Below are 17,142 nucleotides of genomic sequence, written 5' to 3' on the forward strand. Positions count from 1 at the left end.
CGGTTACCACATTCTGAAAGTGCCAGTATCTAGTGACACAAGTCCTTCAATGCCTATGACATACCAAATGAAAAGTCCAACATGGTTAAGCCATTTGTACTATAGAGGGGTGCTGCAGGAGAAACACAAATGGCTACCCCACAGAAATCTGTAAAGAGTTAATAGTATACATTGTAGACTATGTTTTATTATGCTAGGAATGAGGTGATTGTTAACATGATGTGATTGGTTTCTCTTACTGAGAACAAGTAACCTTGTAGATATGATATCTTTTAATGGCTAACAAAAATACATGATGTTACAGCTAGCTTTCGAACCTACTCCGCGTTCTTTCTCAGGCATAATGGAACATATCTAAAGACGTATTTATATAAAAATATATACATATGATCACATAGAAAGGCACAAACATGGCGTGCTTCATTTGCACTTGCAAAGCCCACCAAATTTGTGCCATCCCATATGATCATGTGTATATGTTTTTATATAAATACATCTTTAGATCTGTTCCATTATGCCTGAGGAAGAACACCGAGTAGGTTCGAAAGCTTGCTATAACATCTACAAGATTACTTGGTCTTTCTTACTGAGAACAATCACACTTTGCTCTTATGGCTACTTTCACGGTACTAAACTTTTTTGTGTTAACATAATGTGTTTTCCCAGGAAACATACCTGCTTCTATTAAGGTTTTATCACACGGAATCTATAGCTCACAGTAAAGTGTTAGGACAGGAGGCACATATGGTTTGCATCTTTAGTTTTACTGTAAGAAACTATAATGCTTGGAAGGAAAAAGCATACTGTTGTATCTTAGTCAGTGTGTAATCGGTTTGGTTTTACAGATTTTAAGGATTTATCATCCTACCAATGCCTAGAGTTCACATAGTTCTAACACTTTAAATCCTATCAAGGGCTATTCTCTCTAATTTTCACAAATGCCCAAAGGCTCTGCAAGCATAGGAAAGAATTATTAACAGTGATGTACGGCCCCAAGAATTTGTAGGTTGCACCTAGAACTAATTACCACCACTTTCGTAAACTTTTATGAATTAATCACACTTGGGGCATGTACAAATCCTAAGTAAATATAGCATTCATTATAAATTCAATTTTTCTGATTTTTTATTTATTAAGCGCATATGAAATAAAATGAAAATTTAGGCAAGTTTGCAAATAGTTTTGTTTAGAAATAGTCCATTCCATTTTAAGACTACAGTTTCTATGCAGATTTTACTGTAGACTACAAAAAAGTCCTGCGTATAGTAAGATCCTTAAGTAATGTGTTACTCCAATTTGCTCAGCCCTGCTTTTGCTATAGAACAGATAGTAAAAGAGGTTGATCAGAATGCACACACAACATGGATGCACTGAATCAATTAAAAATGTTAAAATTCATGCAGCCTTTAAAATGTACTAATGCAATTGCAAAGGTGTCTCTGTGCAATTGCCTAAAGAATTATTTCTTACATGATAAGGTCCAGTGTCACTGACCCTTACTATACAAATAATAATAACAGTAGTTTTTCATACTGTATGCAATACCCTTATAATGAGCAAAACATGACCAACCTTCTGTGCTCCCCTAGCATCTTTAAGAGTACCGATGAGTTCCTCTAAACCCTTCAGTTTCAGATCTAGTTGAAGGGCATGGGTTTCTGCATTTCTGCGTTGTTGTTGAGCCAGTTGCATTTCTTGAACTGTCTTTAACTTGTCAGTTTGAAGTTCCATTAAAGTCTTAGAAAACTTCTCCTGCTGGGCTAATGGAAGAGCCCCACTGAACTGTCTCCTCAAGGTTTGAATGGTATGACGGAGGTGTTTAGCCCGATTAGTTCCTTCTAGACGGGCATAGTACAGCGCCTGCTCTTTGTCATCAATCTTTTGTTCTAAACGTAGGCTATAAGCCTCCATTTTCTGCAATTTGGATGTGGTGGCTTCTAATTTTGCTACAGCTGCTGATTCGCTGATTTGAAGAGCTACAATCTGCTGGTGTAACTTAGCAATCAATGCTTTTTCATCAGTTTGATCCTACAAGTAAAACAAACAAGTTACAAATTAAAACAACATAACTGCCTTGCTTATATAAAAGACATTACAATGCAGGTAAAAAATATAAATACAGGAGGTGTGGCCTGACTGTAAGCAGAGATGGCCGCTTTCTTCTGAGCTTTGCTCGACTATGTCCTCCATCTCTGGTGGATCAGCTGGAGCCAAGGGCAGAAAAGAGCCCTACTACTTCACCCAAAACAATGAGCACAAGTTTTAAGCTCCTTGCACATAGCACTTTTGCCCAGCTAAGATGGCGCCCAGGCACATGTCTCTTAGGGAAAGTTGAGTCTCCCACAGCAAGCCCAAAAAGCATCGCCCCAGATTAGAAACTTTTAACCCTTTCCAAGGCCTGCTCCCTGATACCAAGGAGCAGGCGTTCTTCTAATCAGCCTGCTACAGAAACTTTTATTAAGGAGATGGTGATGCACTGAGAGGGTCTATTCAAAACAATTTACAGACTTTAATTCTTTTATAAATGATTTGGGAGACAGAGTTAGCTATACTGAAAGTAAAAGAGGCAAACTGACAAAATCCCATAACGATTTAATTGACGCTCATAATTCATCACTTGAAGATGTTGATTTGATCAAAAGTAAAATATCAGATCTCGAAGAACAATGTAAAATTCCACAGAATTTTGGAAAAGATAACTGCACCAGGAATGAAAGACTACTTGCTCCAACTGATAAAAAACCACTGCTACTTTTAATCTTCCTCGTGAGCTTATTATTGACAGAGCTCACAGACTCCCAAGACTGAAGTTCCTCTCTGAGAATATTCCCCTATCAAAAGAAGCCTTAATGGTTGCTTCCCACAAAGCCAACTCCTTTTCAAGCCCTTTCGCGAACATCCATTTCTTCACTGATCTTTCACTTGCAACAATCCAGGCAAAAGGGACCTTTATCAACATCACCTCTACCTTATGACAAGCTAAAATTCTATGTAAAAACGGGGTTTTTCGATTAAGCTCCTACTCCAAAAGGATAGACTCTCTCACGTCTTAGTCAAAAAAGTAAAAAGTATCTCACCTTACTGCAAATTACATACACTCTTAATCCTCTTGTGCTGGCAGGAATATACTCACGCCCTTCACCCTTCAGATCTAGTGGCCAATTTGCACATAAATGCGAATAGCTTGGGAAATGGGCTACGTGAAATACTTTCCTGCTTTATTAGTAGTTCGTGCTCATACATCAGAATACATGAAGAACGCATTTCGATTGCTCAGAACCTTGTTCACCTCGTCTTTTTATAATTCTCTTGATGACATTCTCGTGTAACAACAAATCAAGTAAAGGATTATCCTTTTCTTCATAAGTGCAGGCAAATTTCAAGTTGAAAGCATCCATGTTAATATACTTGGAAAAGTGTTCTATCATTGTAAATGCACTAGTTGTTTCATTCTTCTTTTCACATACGGCAATGATGTCATTGATAAAACGGGCATACCACACCATGCGGCCATAGAGGGGATTGTTCTCACAAGAAATGTGTGGATTCCCACCAACTCATGGTTAAATTTGCTATTGTAGGGGAGTACGGTTCTGAGCAATCGAAATGCGTTCTCCACGTATTTTGATGTATGAGCACTAACTACTAATAAGGCAGGAAAGTATTTCACATAGCCCGTTGTTACCATGCGGCGGCTGCCGGAACCGCGGGTGGTTGGTCGGCGCGGTGCGCGCACTCATGGGTCCGGACGGGCGTCTGTGAGTGCAGCTCTATGCACGAGTCCCTGTTATGGGATTCTGCTGGGAGGTGTCGCCTCCCCCTCTCCGCCCCTGGGCGGAGGCTTCTGTTTATAAGGCTGGCAGTGAGGTCCATTAACTGCCAGTTATTGGTTTCTGTTCAGTGTGCTAGCTTCCTGCCTCTGTCAGTCTCCTGTGTTCAGCTTGTGTGCTTTATCTGCCAGGTCATTCCATCTGCCTCGGCCTGCTTATATTTTCTGTTGGTTTATTCATCCGCCCTTCCTGTCGGTATTCTACCCTGTTCCATCTTGGTACACCAGCGTCCCTCCTCGGTCCCTAGCAGTTGTAGGGACCGCCGCCCAGTTGCCCGCCTGGGGTTAGCCAGGAGTGGAGGCAAGTAGGCAGGGACAGGGGTTGCGGGTAAGTTCTAGGGCAACCCGGGCTGGCGTATCATTGGGTAGGATATCGTAACACCCGTGTTCCCAACCTATTCGTGTTTATGTCTCTCACATCTTATCCAAGCCTGAAGATGGTCCCAAATTGCTAGAGTCCTGGGGCATCAATGTATCTGAACATCAACAAAGCTACTCTGCGGAAAAAATCCACCAAAGTCACCTAGGAGTTGTCCCATAAGACTTCATCCCATTGAGGTATTATTTCAATATTTGTACATTCCAAGGAGGAGCCCTTTCTTTTAAGCCCCATTTACACGCAACGATTATCGCTCAAAATTTGTTCAAACGATGTCTTTTGAGAGGTAACACTAGGCAACGCGATTTTTGTGTCTAAGAAAAGTTTATTTGTTCCTGTTAGCGTATTGTAAAATATAATGGAAAATAACTTTCATTTAAAAAAAAGTTTGCTTTTGTGGTCAGGACATCGATAATTAAAAAGATATGATTTTGAAGTTTGAATGTTTAAAGGACATACACCGTGAGAAAAGAAATTATGGTACTTACAATCATGAGCCAAAGTCATTACCAATGCAGAGTATGTCCATACAGTTCAAAATTAATGAAAATGTCTGGTTCTTTTTATTAATCCATTCCAGTGGCTAAATCTGCATATCTCAAGGAGGAGTACAGTAGTGTCAAATTCCTGTTGCAAGTTCTGAAGTACGATCAGATAGATTAATAATGTGTATATTGTCATTTTTCGGTTGTGGAGTAATATCTTGAGAATATGATATAATGCTATCCATCAATCGTTCGGCTACATCTCTTTCCTGCCTCATAGGAAATATTGGCCGATAGGTTGACCTAAAAAAAACAACTCTTTTCCGCTGAAAAATTACCCCTAGTATTGAAACAACCACGATTGCGTCCGGGTTGGAAGTCCATTCTTTCGCCCTGGGGTCCCTCCCCTTCTGACTGTTCAAAATCTGACGAAATAAGTTCTTTTTTAGATCTTGGTCAACTAACACTGTATGCACGGTTATCTTTGAAATCCTGCATATCCCTAGCGGATTGGGCACATTTCCTTTCTTTAATAATCCATGTGTATTTCTCGACACTCTGTTGGAGGGCTTTCTCCTCAAGAGGGAATTCAGGGTCAGAGGCAAAACTCTTGACCTATTCAATCAGTCCCTCAAGGATATTTTTCTAATGTAATCTTTTCTTCTTCTAAGAGGAGTTTAATAAGTCTGATGGATGACTCAGTGCATCCTTTCTCCCACCTAGACACAAACTCTATATTTCTACATCTCCTAGGGGGCAAGATCATATTTCATAAGCCCCTTGGGACAATCTGATGTTCAACATAACGTTGTAACCCTTGGATTTCCCACCAGCAACGAGTATGTTCTTTGTATTGCTGTGTTAAATGTTTGAAGCAACCATATAGGGACGTTGGCAAATAAACCAATTTTATGCTGTCTTAGTCCTCCTGAGATACCTTTAATGCTTTCCTGTCCACTATTGACCATTCTGTGACATTATTACTGAAGCCTGTACGGCTCTGATGTTAGAAGACATCAGGCAGGGTATACACATTGCATTCTCCTGGCCACCCCACTGTCCACACAGCTCTGACGCATCACATGATATAGTTACTGACTTGCGTAATCCCCCCCCTCCTTTCCAGTTGATCTGGGGCTTCTATGAAGCCACCGCATGAATGGAGTGGAAGAAGATACAATCAATCATATAATAATTGAGGATGTATAAGGAAGACAAAACTTATGTCCCACAACTAGGTGACTTTGAATATTCCCTGAGACCACACAGTCTATCAATGTGGGCAGGGATAATTATCAGGTTATAGAGGTCATCAGGTTATAGAGGTCAATCTATCATCAGGTTATAGAGGTCCCTGAAGATCTACACCTCAAGTGAAACGCGTCAGATCACTTACTTTACCGCTGCTTTGAACTGTTTTTTACCCCGATTCCCTTATCATTTTGAGGGATGCAGATCACAGAATAGTTCATAAAGCAGTTTTTTTTATTCCTCAACAATCTTGACCTTAGATTGTGTTGTAATTTGGAGTCCCATGATAGAATTATGAAATGTCGTGGTGGAATTTATTTAGACATACTTTTTTATAGGAACTCTATAAAATAGATTTTATAGGATCTCAGGGTACAGATCAACAAAGGGGCATCTTCTAAATTGGGACAGGGACTTAGCGATAACTTTAATCATGACCAGTGGTTCTCGGCTTTTAAAAAGGGCTAATCAAGCTACACTTTGTGCCACCCTATTATAAATCCACTATAAGCTGCTGACTAGATTGTACTTCACCCCTCTTAAACTTGCCAAATGTTTCCCTGGGTCTAGTGACTTGTGCTGGAGGAATTGTGGCCACATTGGCTCCATTTACCACATCTTTTGGAAGTGTCCAATTCTTTTTTTACCTTTTGGACAGCAGTGTTTTCTCTCATTGGAAAAGTCACTGGCGAAAATATTTCTATGAACCCTAGCAAAGCTTTATTATTTTGCCTTTTTTATTTCATTAGCAATTCTCTGTACCCCAAGTTTATTTTTGTGCTTTATGTAACTGCATTTTCTTTGCATCCCTTAAACATTTTTCAATAAAAAGTTACTGGAAAAAAAACTTAAACCACACATACAGTAAAACTCTAATTCACCTCTACTTCAAGAACACCTCCAGTCAGCCACAAAATCCTGGCTTGTGTGTAATTAAGGTGGATCTGTCATAGTGACAAACCTTTTAACTGAGAAAATTAAATTGGGACTCCGGAGATCAGTACATGCTGTAGATAAATTATGAGTGTCCCTTAGCCTCAGTGGCCTAGAGGCAGCATGTAATCACATCTATAATACCTGTACAATGAATGTGCTGTAGATATAGTCACATAAATTCTAAACAGCAAAAACAGACCAAACAGGAACTTGGGGCACCATTTTGCTAATATTGATATACTCTAAGTAAAACCTATGTTCTAAAACAAAAGGAGCGTGTTATCATGAAAAATGCCCTTCAATCTCAATACTCTCCCTAAGGTCATTCTCATAGTTGAACTGGAGTTCTGCATTCCTCGAGCCTTCATGAAGAGCACCGAGAGAGGTAAGTCGTAAATCTCCAGGATAAATAGTGGATAAAAATCATTTTTTTTCATTCATAAGCAACATAGTGCCATTACTTTTTTAAAAGTAACATATACATACATATATATACACACACACACACACACACACACACACACTCTCGAGTATAAGCTGACTTTTTCAGCACAATTTTTATGCTGAAAAAACTCCCCTCAGCTCATACTTGAGTGAGGGACTAGGTTAAAAAAAGACCCCTATCCTTCGCGCTGTCATCTCTCTGCTCAGCTTTGAATTCCTCCGCGATCAGCAAGTAAGTGCTGTGATTGGATTGAGCACCAGCCAATCACAGCCATTCAGTGATGTCATTCATGAACGACTGAGAATGATCGAGCGCCGGATGTAATTGTCTGGTGCTCGATCCAATCAAAGCATTTACTTGCTGACGACGGAGGAATTCAAAGTCGAGCAGAGAGATGACAGCAGGGAGGATTACAGAGCAGCTTGCCACACCGCCGGGAAGATCATCGTGCCGGGAAAACAGACACCGGCTTAGAGGGGAGTATTACGTTTTTTTTTTTTTACCTGGTCTAGCTAGACGTATACTCGAGGCACCTAATTTTCCCAGTTTTTTGTGGTAAAATTAGGTTCCTCGGCTTATACTCGGGTCGGCTTATACCCGAGAATATACGGTATCTATCTATCTATCTTCTCTCTTTAAAATCTGCATACAGCAACCCAGATCTCTGGCTTTTTGGATTCTTTTAAGTATGACTCTAAAGGATAATGGAAGATTGAGCTTCAATCCCTGTCCAGATGTCTGATAGCCGTAGAACAGAGCCACTAGATAAGAGCAGTTTCCACTCTGGAAGATCCCAGTAATATTCATTTGAATGCAACAGCATGGCTGAATATAACAAACATCAGTTTCAAAAGGGGTCAAGGAGCAAGAACTGTGGCAATTGGCATTCACCTGGGGCAGCTGTCTTTTCATATGGGGCTGTCTAGATAAAAAAACTGTTTAACCTCAGTTAAACTTTAATTTTATTTTAGGTTTTGTGTGAAAGAGTGCTTTAAATTCTATCTACTCTAATGCAATACATTTTTGTGGTTTCTATGTGTAGAAATACCACAGAGCCTATTTTATTAATTTTGAATCAATACCACCTACATTGCTAAACAATCACACATTAAACGGATAGTAAAGAAGACAGTTTTTCTTTATTTCAAATGTACTTAAACAGTAAATACAGGATATATGAAAATACTTAATATATCTAATATGCTTTTATGATCTGCCCAACTATTTGAGGTAAATGTCCATAAAAAATAATCAACAGAGTGGGATTTGTTGACTTAACCCCTTGAGTGGCGGGTTTCCTACCACCCTGTCGTGCCCACCAGGGCAGGTTTTTTAACCCCTTAACGACTGCCCCATCGGGAAACTACGTCCTCAGAAAGTGGGCCTAAATCCTAGAGGACGTAGTTTTATGCATCCTCTTTGGATTAATGCCCACTTGCCTGAGGACGTGACAGCTCCATGCTGTCGGTGCCCGCAGGTAGCCGACAGCATGGAGCTGTCATCCCAGGATGCGGGCAGTCCCCCCCGGCATTGCGATCGGCGCTAGCCAATGGCTAGCGCCGATCGCAAAAAAGTAAAGAAAACTGTCAAAAAAGTTAGTTCTTCAGCTGCCCTGCTGGATCGGCTCCACCAGGGCAGCTGAAATTACTTACCCGGCTTGTCGGCGGTGTCCCACGGAGATCTCGTCCTCCCGGACCCGCCGGCGGCCTTCTGCGCATGCGCGCCAGACGATGACGTCACGCGCATGCGCAGAAGCCCGGGAGCCCCCGGCAAATTTAAAATCTCCTGGCTCCCGGCTCCTGAAGGTAGCCGGGAGCCAGGAGGTGTTACCGGGGACCGCTGTGAGCGGTCCCCGGGCCCGCGATCGCCGCTATCGATCAGATAGCGGCGATCGCGAAAAAGTTGAAAAAGTAAAAAAAAAGTAAGGTTTCACCTCCCCTCATGGATCGGATCCATGAGGGGAGGTGAAAATACTCACCCCCGGTCCTCTGCGATGTCCCGATGTCCCGGGACCCGAAATCCCGGTCTGCGCATGCGCGCCCGATGATTGACATCGGGCGCGTGCACAGAGGGGCTCGAGCCCCGGGAAATTCAAAATCCCTCTGCTCTTGGCTGCCATGTGTAGCCAAGAGCAGAGGGATGTCACTGGGGACGTGATCACTGTCATCCAATGGATGACAGTGATCATTTAAAGTAAAAAAAAAAGTGCAAAAAGTTAAAAAATAAAAATAAAAAAGGGGTAAAAAGTAAAAAAAAAAAGTGCAAAAAGTTAAATAAAAAAAGTTTTAAAAAGTTTAAAAAACTTGCGTTTCATCTCCCCCCACGGATCATATCCGTGAGGGAGGATGAAATGACGTACCTAAGGCCCACGGATTTATCCGCGGACCTTACCCCAGCTTCTGCGCACGCGCCCGTCGCCAATATGGCAGGTGCATGCGCAAAAGCCATGGTAATTTAAAATCTCCCTGCTCCTGGCTACAAAACTTAGCCGAGAGCCTGGAGATTTCACGAGATTTCACCGCGGTGAGTGGTTCCTGATCACGTGTTCGCCGTTATCCAATGGATAATGGCGATCACGTAAAAGTAAAAAAAAGGTGAAGGTTCATCTCCCCTCACCGATGCGATCGGTGAGAGGAGATGAAACTTTTTACCGGAGGCCTCCGTATTTGCGCCCCGACACAATCTTCTTCCGTGAACGTTCCCTGATTCTGCGCATGCGACCGCCGGCAAAACACCGGACACATGCGCAGGAGTCGGGGAGCACAGGAAATTTAAAATCTCCTCGCTCCCAGCGACCAACGGTCGCCGAGAGCCTGGAGCAGTGACGGGTGGCCTCGTTGGGCGGTCCCGGTCACGTGAAAAAAAGGTAGCGATCTACCTTAGGTCGGTCTCACATGACCGGATAGGAATTACGGATTCTGCATGCTTCTGATCCGCGGTAATACGCAGATCAATCGCATTGGATTACACAATTCCGCTCACATTAGCGGGTCGGAATTGTATAATCCACTCGCAGAAAAGAGAACGCAGCATGTTCTATTTTACCGCAGATATCCGCAACATAGAGCCCATTGTGCTCCGTGGTCGCGGATATACCCGCAGCCCATACGCAACTACCTTGTATACGGGCTGCGGGTACCCGCGTCATCGCTAAGCGACGGTGCGGAAAATACAAACAAAAAAATATATATATACTGCGTATGACCGCCTGTGTGAGTAGGCAGTTATGCGCAGTACATTACGCAGCCGTACGCAGGGTCACAGCCGGGCTCACAGCTGGGATCCGCTGCGGGCCTCCGCAAGCTGATTCTGCATACGGCCGTGTGAGCCCGGCGTTATTCAGACCGCTACCTGTAATACGCAATTTACAAGAAGCCCCGGGAACGCTCGCCTTCCTGCAGTTCCAGGAGCAGCTTGTTGAGCGCCTTCTGTGTGAGACCGCCGCACCTCAGCAGGCTTACGGAGACTCACAGAGCGCCACTTTTTACACCCCATCCCCGCCACTGAGGTCACGAAATACCCCCAAAAAGCATGAGAGGAGGGGGGATGCCTGGTTTTATAGCCCCATGTACCCATCCAGCCTCCGTAATTACCCTTGTCTTTGGAAATATTACACAGTTCACATTATTACTTTTATCTAAGATTTGGGTAACGCCGAAAAGGGCGGGGGGGGGGGGGGGGTGGGTGTGTGTGTGTGGGGATATTTTTTTAAGGTGTCAATTTTTATTCCGTACAAGTGGGCAATGGGGCCTGGAATTTATTCAGTTGTGCCCTGAAATCCAACGGATGTTCCCTCCATTACAGGCCTTGCCATGTTTCCTGTAACTAGATTAGGGCCACAATGGGTATGTTTCTGAACACGGGACAAACGGGGGGATCCATTTGGGGGTGAACGTCTTCATTCCTATGTACACTGTACAAAAAAAAATGTTTTTAAATTGACAAAATTGCCAAAAAAATGAAAATCGTAATTTTTTCCTTCTGCTTTGCTTAGATTTATTCAAATACTGTGGGGTCAAAATACGCAATACACCCCTAGATGAATTCATTAAGGGGTCTAGTTTTTAAAATGGGGTCATTTGTGGGGGGGTTTTATCGTTTTGGACGCTCAATGGCTCTATAATTGGGCAATGGGGCCTGGAATTTATACCGTTGTACCCTGAAATCCAACGGGTGCTCCATCCATTATAGGCCTAGCCATGTGTCCTTTAAGTAGATTAGGGCCACAAAGGGTATGGTTCTGAACACGGGACAAACGGGGGTATCCATTTTGGGGTGAAAGTCTTCATTCCTATGTGTGCTGTACAAAAAAAACTGTTTTTAAATTGATACAACTGCCGAAATAATGAAAATTGTAATTTTTCTCCTACTGCTTTGCTTAGATTTATTCAAAAATTTTAGTGTAACAATACACAGTACACCCCTAGATAAATTCGTTAGGGGGTCTAGTTTTCAAAATGGGGTCATTTGTGGGGGCTCTCTGTCGTTTTGGCCGCTCAAGGGCTCTACAAGTAGGCAATGGGGCCTAAATCACCTTCATGCTAAATTTCTGTTCTGAAAGCCACCGATTACTCCTTTTATTTTGGGCCCCGTTGTGCATGCAGACAAAAGATTAGGGCCACAATAGGTATGTTTCTGAACACGGGACAAACTGGGGTATCTATTTTGGGGTGCAAGTCTTCATTCATGCGTGTGCTGTACAAAAAAAGCTGTTTTTAAAATGACAGAATTGACAAAAAAATGAAAATCACAATTTTTTCTTTTTGCTTTGCTTCAATTCTTTCAAAAACTGTGGGGTCAAAATGGGCAGTACACCCCTAGATAAATTTGTTAAGGGGTCTAGTTTTCAAAATGGGGTCACTGGTGGGGGCTTTCTTTGGTTTTGGCTGCTCAAGAGCTCTACAAAAGTGCTATGGGGCCTAAAACGCCTTCAAGCAAAATTTATGTTCTGAAAGACACCGACTACTCCTTTCATTTTGGGTCCCGTTGTGCATCCAGACATAAGATTAGGGCCACAATGGGTATGTTTCTGAACACGGGAGAAACGGGGGTATCCATTTTGGTGTGTAAATCCTCATTTTCATGGGCTCTATAGGAAAAAAATATGTCTTTAAAATGACATATTTGCAAAAATATGAAATTTTATTTTTTCTCCTCTAAATTGAATTAATTCCTGAAAAAAACTGGTGGGGTCAAAATACTCATGACACCGCTCAGTGAATACACTAAGGGGTGTAGTTTTTAAAATGGGGTCATTTGAGGGGGTATCTATTATTCTGACACTTATGAGCCTTTGCAAACTTGGTTTGGTGCAGGAAAGCAAAGTGTTCCTCAAAATGCTGAAAAGTAATGTTAAATTTGTATGTCCTCTAAATGGTTAAAAAAAACACAAAAGTTTTTCAAGTGTGCATTCAGAATAAAGTAAACAGATGGAAATATATATCTTATCAAAAATTTGTACAGTATGTTTGGACATATTTGAGCTATTACGGTTGAAAATGTGAAAAAATGACAATTTTTTCAAAATTTTTCCAATATTGGTACTTTTAATAAATATACACAAATTATATCGGTCTCTTTTTACAACCTAAATGAAGTACAACATGTGGCGAAAAAACAATGTCAGAATCACTTGGATATGTAAAGCCTTTATGGAGTTATGCTACGTTGAACGACGCATGTCAGATTTCCAAAGTTTGGCTCCGTCACTAAGGCGCAAACAGGCTTCGTCACTAAGGGGTTAAAATGGTCTAATCATTGAATTTCAACTAATTTTGCAGTTGCGTCTCAAGAGCTATAACTTTTTCATTTTTCCATTGACATGGCCATATGAGGGCTTGTTTTTTGCGGGACAAGTTGTGATTTTTTTTAAACAGGGGGGAGGAAAAAAAGAAATGGGGAAAAAAGAAAAAAAGGGGCCATGTCATTAAGGGGTTAAATAATGTATTAACTTCCTTCTCTGTGTCATTATGACGCATGGATACCACATGTGTGATTGTATTTTTGATTGTTTACAAAGTAAAGGGAGACAAGTGTTTTTATTATTTTTTTAAATAATTTTTTACCTTTTTTTTTTTTTTTTTTTTTTTTTTGTCCCTTTAGGGGACTTCCACAGGGACTCATCAGGACCCCTGATCACATTCCAGGGGTCCGATGGTGACAGCCTTTTACATGCTGCAGTGACAGCCCTTTACATGCTGCAGTCACATAGACTGCAGCATGTAAAGGGTTAACACAGCAGAGATCGGAGGTTTTCTCTGATCTCTGCTGTAAGAGCTAGTACCTAGCTGCCCTCTGACAGCTAACAACCAGCTCTCCCTGCCACAGAGACCATCGGCTTGCTTCTGACAAGCCGATGGTCTCTATGGCAACCTGTAAACAAAGCAGGAGGTTGCCGACATATCGGCAATATCTTCTGCTGGTTTTTCAAAGCCCTTGCACTGCTCTGTGTGGGTCTGTGCAGGCAGAGCACACTGTCACAGCTTGTGGCATTGTGCTCTGCAGCTCCCATAGTGATACAGAGCCCGGAAATCTTCCGGGCTATGTCACTATGAGCAGTGGAGCTCGTCCCGGAAAATTTCCGGGCGTGCCACTCAAGTGGTTAAGGGAGAGTATACTTCCCACATTTTATGACTGTTTTAAAACTTCTCAATATTAGACAGCTGTTAAAGTAAACAGAAAGCGAAGAAAGCGGTAACAGAATCAAATTTTTTTGGAAATAATCCAAAAAGCTCAACACAGTCAAGCAGCTGTTCCACACAATTTATAGTACATACCTGAAAATCCAAAACTTGTTTCCGGAGGGATTCAACTTCTTTTTCTCTTGACTGCTGTCTACAAACTAATGTTGAAACTTGAGCTTTGGCTATATCAGAAAGATTACGTAATCTAGTACAAAGAAAATAAAATAGAATACTTAACATAGTGGACATTACAGCCATAGGTATTATCTGGAGAGATCAGAAATAAGTAGAAACTAGTTTAATAAGCAATCCTTAGTTAAAAATGAAGAATAAAGATTCACTTACATTGAATTTAATAAAAATAAATGAATCCAATACTAAATTCTAATACAGTACCATCAACGTAAACACCAGTAAAGGCAAAGTTAAAAATGAGTGTATAATGCAATAAATAAGTTAGCATTACTTTTTCTTAGTAAACAAGAACCATTCAATCCAATTCTAATTGCATTTTTTCTTTTACCTTTATTGGGAATTGCTGTTAATAGTAAGAAAGCATCTGTCTATATAAATAAGATATTACACCCTTCACAGCTCCAGAATACCCAAGAAAATTCACCAAAGGGTGTTGAGCAGTAAGCACAGATACTGACCGGGCCTGAGCAGTAAACACTAGAGATGAACGAGCGTACTCGCTAAGGCAAACTACTCGAGCGAGTAGTGCCTTATGTGAGTACTTGCCCACTAGTCTCAAAAGATTCGAGTGCCGGCGGGGGAGAGCGGTGAGTTGCGGGAGTGAGCAGGGGGCGGGGGAAGCGGGGGGAGAGAGAGAGAGAGATCTCACCCCGTTCCTCCCCCGCCCCCTGCTGGCACCCGAATCTTTTGAGATGAGCGGGCAGGTACTCGCATAAGGCACTACTCGCTTGAGTAGTTTGCCTTAGCGAGTACACTCGCTCATCTCTAGTAAACACATGTCGTAACTGAAGGAACTGGAAGAAAAAACTATGAGGAAATCATAAATTGAAAAAAGATTTAGGCCATAATAGTGAAGATAAATAGGCTGCAGTGTTGTGAAAGTCAACGAGTATCACAATTATTTAGTGCACAGAGTTTATCGTACTTCATTAAAGTTTCTTTAACATGGGTAATTGATTAAACACAGACTTTACGAGTTGTAGTATGTATTGTGCAGATTTTGTGCACATGGTATGGGATTATGTAAAATTGCATGAATTTTGGATTGGGCTACTAGAGATAATTTAAAAAATATATCTTGTTGATATTGGTCTTAAACCCAGAACTTGTATATTGGGTATTGTTGGAGGGCTTGAAGGGCATTCTCTTTTGGGAATTCAAAAAGCAGCGTATCAGGCACAGAAGCTGATTACTGCCCGTTGGATGCAGGCTGCTCCTCCCTGACAGTAGAAGATATTATCGCAAAAATAGGAGGTTAGATCTTTGGAGAGGGGATATATAAAAAAAAGAGGCTGTTTGACTAAAGGCCTATGTAGAAGGGACGAGTGTCGGGCAAACAATGCCAGACACTCGTCCCCGCACATACTAGTTCCCGTGCACCTGCACGTGAGCTAGTAGCGCTGGCTCACAGTGGGTTGCCAGGAGGAGATCTCTCTTCTAACCCTCCCCCGCCCCTCTCCATTGCCTTAAAGGGGTTGTCTCGCGCCGAAACGGTTTTTTTTTTTTCAATAGGCTCCCCGTTCGGCGCGAGACAAACACAAGGGATGGGTTAAAAAAAAAAAAACAGTTTAGTACTTACCCGAATCCCCGCTCTGCGGCGACTTCTTTCTTACCTTAGCAAGATGGCCGCCGGGATCTTCACCCACGATGCACCGCGGGTCTTCTCCCATGGTGCACCGTGGGCTCTGTGCGGTCCATTGCTGATTCCAGCCTCCTGATTGGTTGGAATCGGCACACGTGACGGGGCGGAGCTACGAGGACCAGCTCTCCGGCACGAGCGGCCCCGTTCACCAGGGAGAAAACCGGATTGCGCAAGCGCGTCTAATCGGGCGATTAGACGCTGAAATTAGACGGCACCATGGCGACGGGGACGCTAGCAACGGAACAGGTAAGTGAATAACTTCTGTATGGCTCATAATTAATGCACGATGTACATTACAAAGTGCATTAATATGGCCATACAGAAGTGCTGAACCCCACTTTCTTTCGCGGGACAACCCCTTTAACATAGCAGCTGTTCATTACTGAACAGCTGCTATTTACACTGAGCGATTTGCTCACCGTCCAACCTCTGTGCTGCACTCTACCGCTAAACATGAGCGCTATAAGCATAAACAATTATCAACTCATACTTACTTTGAGACCTCTACTGAGAGTTCAGCTTCGCTTTTTTCAAGTTCTATAATTCTTTTTCGATCTGCATCGGACACTTCTTTACTTATGCTGTCAGCAAGTTCATCCCTTAGTGCTTGTTCTATCTTCTGTGCTTCGAGGTTAATTTTAGTAAGCTAAGAAAAACAAGGAACAAAAACACACATATAGCTCATCAAAATGTTTCCTATTACTGTCTGAATAAATATCAAAACCAAAGGAAAGGGAAAAGTTTATCCCTGAGATTCATCTATGCATAGAATCAAGCCAAATATTCACACTGAGCATTCTAATTCTGAAAGGAATCTACAAGCCCACACAGGTAAGCATTGACCAACAGTGACTTACATCCATTTATCTCCACTGTCTTATGGTATAAAGTGTCACTTCAATAGTGTTAAAGGGGTATTCCAGGCACAGACTAACATTTTTAAATCTAATGTACATCATTACTAAGTCATTTTGTAATAGGTTTACTGTACATTGTCTCCCTACTTTCCTCATTTTCTATCTATGTCATGTGACCCTCTGCCTAAAGGATACCTCTCCTTCCTCTACTTCTATGGGAGGGAATTTCATGAATGCATTGTGTCATGTGCAGAGGTTACTATGAAGGGAAGGGGATTAGATAAGTTGGGACCATCACCTATTGTGAATTGTGGATCCTGTGTTGTCCTTATATAGGAGTTACCATTCATTGTAATTGTACATATGATGACAATAATGATAATGATGAGATGTCTACTGATAGGATTTCTCTACAGAACAAAAAGGGTCAGACTATTTTG

The 17,142-nt window shown here is 41.9% G+C and overlaps 1 protein-coding gene across 2 annotated transcripts in view; it reads right to left on the minus strand.

Annotated features, from left to right (window-relative positions):
- CEP290 (centrosomal protein 290) overlaps positions 1-17,142 on the minus strand; it is a 199,310-nt gene that overhangs the window by 105,202 nt on the left and 76,966 nt on the right. For both annotated transcript variants that reach the window (XM_066591495.1, XM_066591494.1), the window contains exons 28-30: positions 16,340-16,491; positions 14,102-14,213; positions 1,573-2,028 (exon numbers count right to left, since the gene is read on the minus strand). In XM_066591495.1, the coding sequence (XP_066447592.1) occupies positions 1,573-2,028; positions 14,102-14,213; positions 16,340-16,491 (720 nt within the window). The remainder of the gene's footprint in view (positions 1-1,572; positions 2,029-14,101; positions 14,214-16,339; positions 16,492-17,142) is intronic.

Source organism: Eleutherodactylus coqui, chromosome 2, assembly GCF_035609145.1.
Source record: "Eleutherodactylus coqui strain aEleCoq1 chromosome 2, aEleCoq1.hap1, whole genome shotgun sequence".
Classification (NCBI taxonomy): Eukaryota; Metazoa; Chordata; class Amphibia; order Anura; family Eleutherodactylidae; genus Eleutherodactylus; species Eleutherodactylus coqui.